At 46.8% G+C, this 1,770-nt stretch overlaps 1 protein-coding gene across 1 annotated transcript in view; it reads left to right on the top strand.

Moving 5' to 3' along the window:
* The window catches only part of LOC108228943 (diacylglycerol kinase theta), a 16,434-nt gene that overhangs the window by 3,073 nt on the left and 11,591 nt on the right, over positions 1-1,770 (top strand). Inside the window, exons 2-4 of the mRNA XM_037977517.1 lie at positions 739-818; positions 978-1,077; positions 1,522-1,607. Of these exons, the coding sequence (XP_037833445.1) occupies positions 739-818; positions 978-1,077; positions 1,522-1,607 (266 nt within the window). The remainder of the gene's footprint in view (positions 1-738; positions 819-977; positions 1,078-1,521; positions 1,608-1,770) is intronic.

Genomic DNA, 1,770 nt, shown 5'->3' with positions numbered 1-1,770 from the left:
GAGTGCTGAACAGCTGCTGAACGAGTGCTGAACAGCTGCTGAACGAGTCCTGAACAGCTGCTGAATGAGTGCTGAACAGTTGCTGAACGACTGCTGAAAAATCCATCCATCCATTTTCCTTACCAGGTGTCAGCTGGTGTCTGTCTCCAGTAGTCACTGTGTAGGAGGCAGGGGACACCTGGACATGTCTCCAGACTATCACAGGGACACATAGAGACTCTTCTCTAAAGACAAACAGGAATCTGGGACTTCTTTTTGTAATAATCTAAACTAAGGGCCAGACTTTTATTCTGAAGGGTATCTGTGAGCTTTATTGTGAAAGTCCATGTCCAGTCCTCTTCCTGTTCCTCTGAATCCTCCTGAACATCAGAGCTCTGATTAGAGACGACAGGAAGGATCTGTGGGGGCGGCCATGATGGAAACACAGGAGGAAGAACAGCATGCTGGGTAATATAGATGACCCAGAAAGGGGAGGGCAGCACTTCAGGCAGAAACCCAGAGTAAAAAGTAAGCCTCAGACCAACAGTCTCTGAGTGAAAACTATCAGTCGGATCAGAACTTCTTGACCCGTGAGCAGCAGAAGGTTCTGATGATCCCACAGGTTCAGGTTGATGGTTCTGCAGGGTTTATGGAGGAGATCTGAAGAATTAAACACTTCCTGTTTGGACACAGTGGAGGTCAATGGGAGTTTGGAGTGTTGGAGTCTTGCTCACAGCTCTGTGTCTCTGCTGTCCTCAGGCTGTAACTTCATGTGTCATGAGAAATGTCTGAAGACGCTGCGGACCGTGTGTACCTGCATGGCTCCTTCTCAGGTGCAGGTGAGTGATAATAAATAATAAATAATAAACATCAGATTGGGTCTGACAGGGACTCAAAGGACAGATTTACAGAAAAATTAGCAGGATGTTCATTCAATGTTGTTTTCCTCTTTGTTTACTTTGTTTACCTGTAGATTAAATGTTGTCTTTCCCCTGCAGGCGCCGATGGCTCACTGCTTCGGTCCAGCGGGTCAGAAGAAACGTTTCTGCTGCGTCTGCAGGAAACAGACGGAGGGAAGCACCGCGCTGCGCTGCGAAGGTGAGACCGGGACCATCGGCAGTATTAATACCAGTACTATTACCTATTAGTAGTACTATTACCAGTACCATCAGCAGTACCATCAGCAGTACCATCCGCAGTACTGTTACCAGTCAGACTTCCTGTTTCAGCTGTTAAACATTAAACATTCAGTTCAGTCAAAGCTGTTAATTTAGGTTTTTGGAACCTTTTTACTTTTTAAACAATTTGACTTTATTTTTCATCTTTTCCTCATAGAACTGTTTTAAGATCTCTTCGGTTCTTCTGTCAGAAATCTGCCTCAGTCCGTTCTCTTATGCTCCTTTTAGCTTTTGCTAATTGAAGCTTTTAGCTTCTGTTCTGCTTTAACAGTTCAGCTGATAGGTGGTTCTAGAACAAAGTTCCACAGTCATTCAGTGCTCAGGGTTCCCGTTTTGCAGCTCTGTGTTTTTCACTGTGTTTCAGTGTGTGAGCTGCACGTCCACGCCGACTGCGCTGCCTTCACCTGCGCCGACTGTCGGATCTGCCACCTGGACGGGAACCTGCAGCAGGTGAGTTATGCTTCGGGCCAGCAGCCACAGGAGGGAAGTCTGGACCACAGGTTGTAGATTTATAACAAATGTTCAAATGTTGTTCTTCTGTAGGCTGACCTGTAGGCTGACCTGTAGGCTGACCTGTAGGCGGGTCAGTAGGCGGGTCAGTAGGCGGGACAGT

This window comes from Kryptolebias marmoratus, linkage group LG9, assembly GCF_001649575.2.
Source record: "Kryptolebias marmoratus isolate JLee-2015 linkage group LG9, ASM164957v2, whole genome shotgun sequence".
Lineage (NCBI taxonomy): Eukaryota > Metazoa > Chordata > Actinopteri > Cyprinodontiformes > Rivulidae > Kryptolebias > Kryptolebias marmoratus.
Note: the sequence above shows the minus strand (reverse complement) of the source record. Positions and strands in the feature narration are given on the sequence as shown.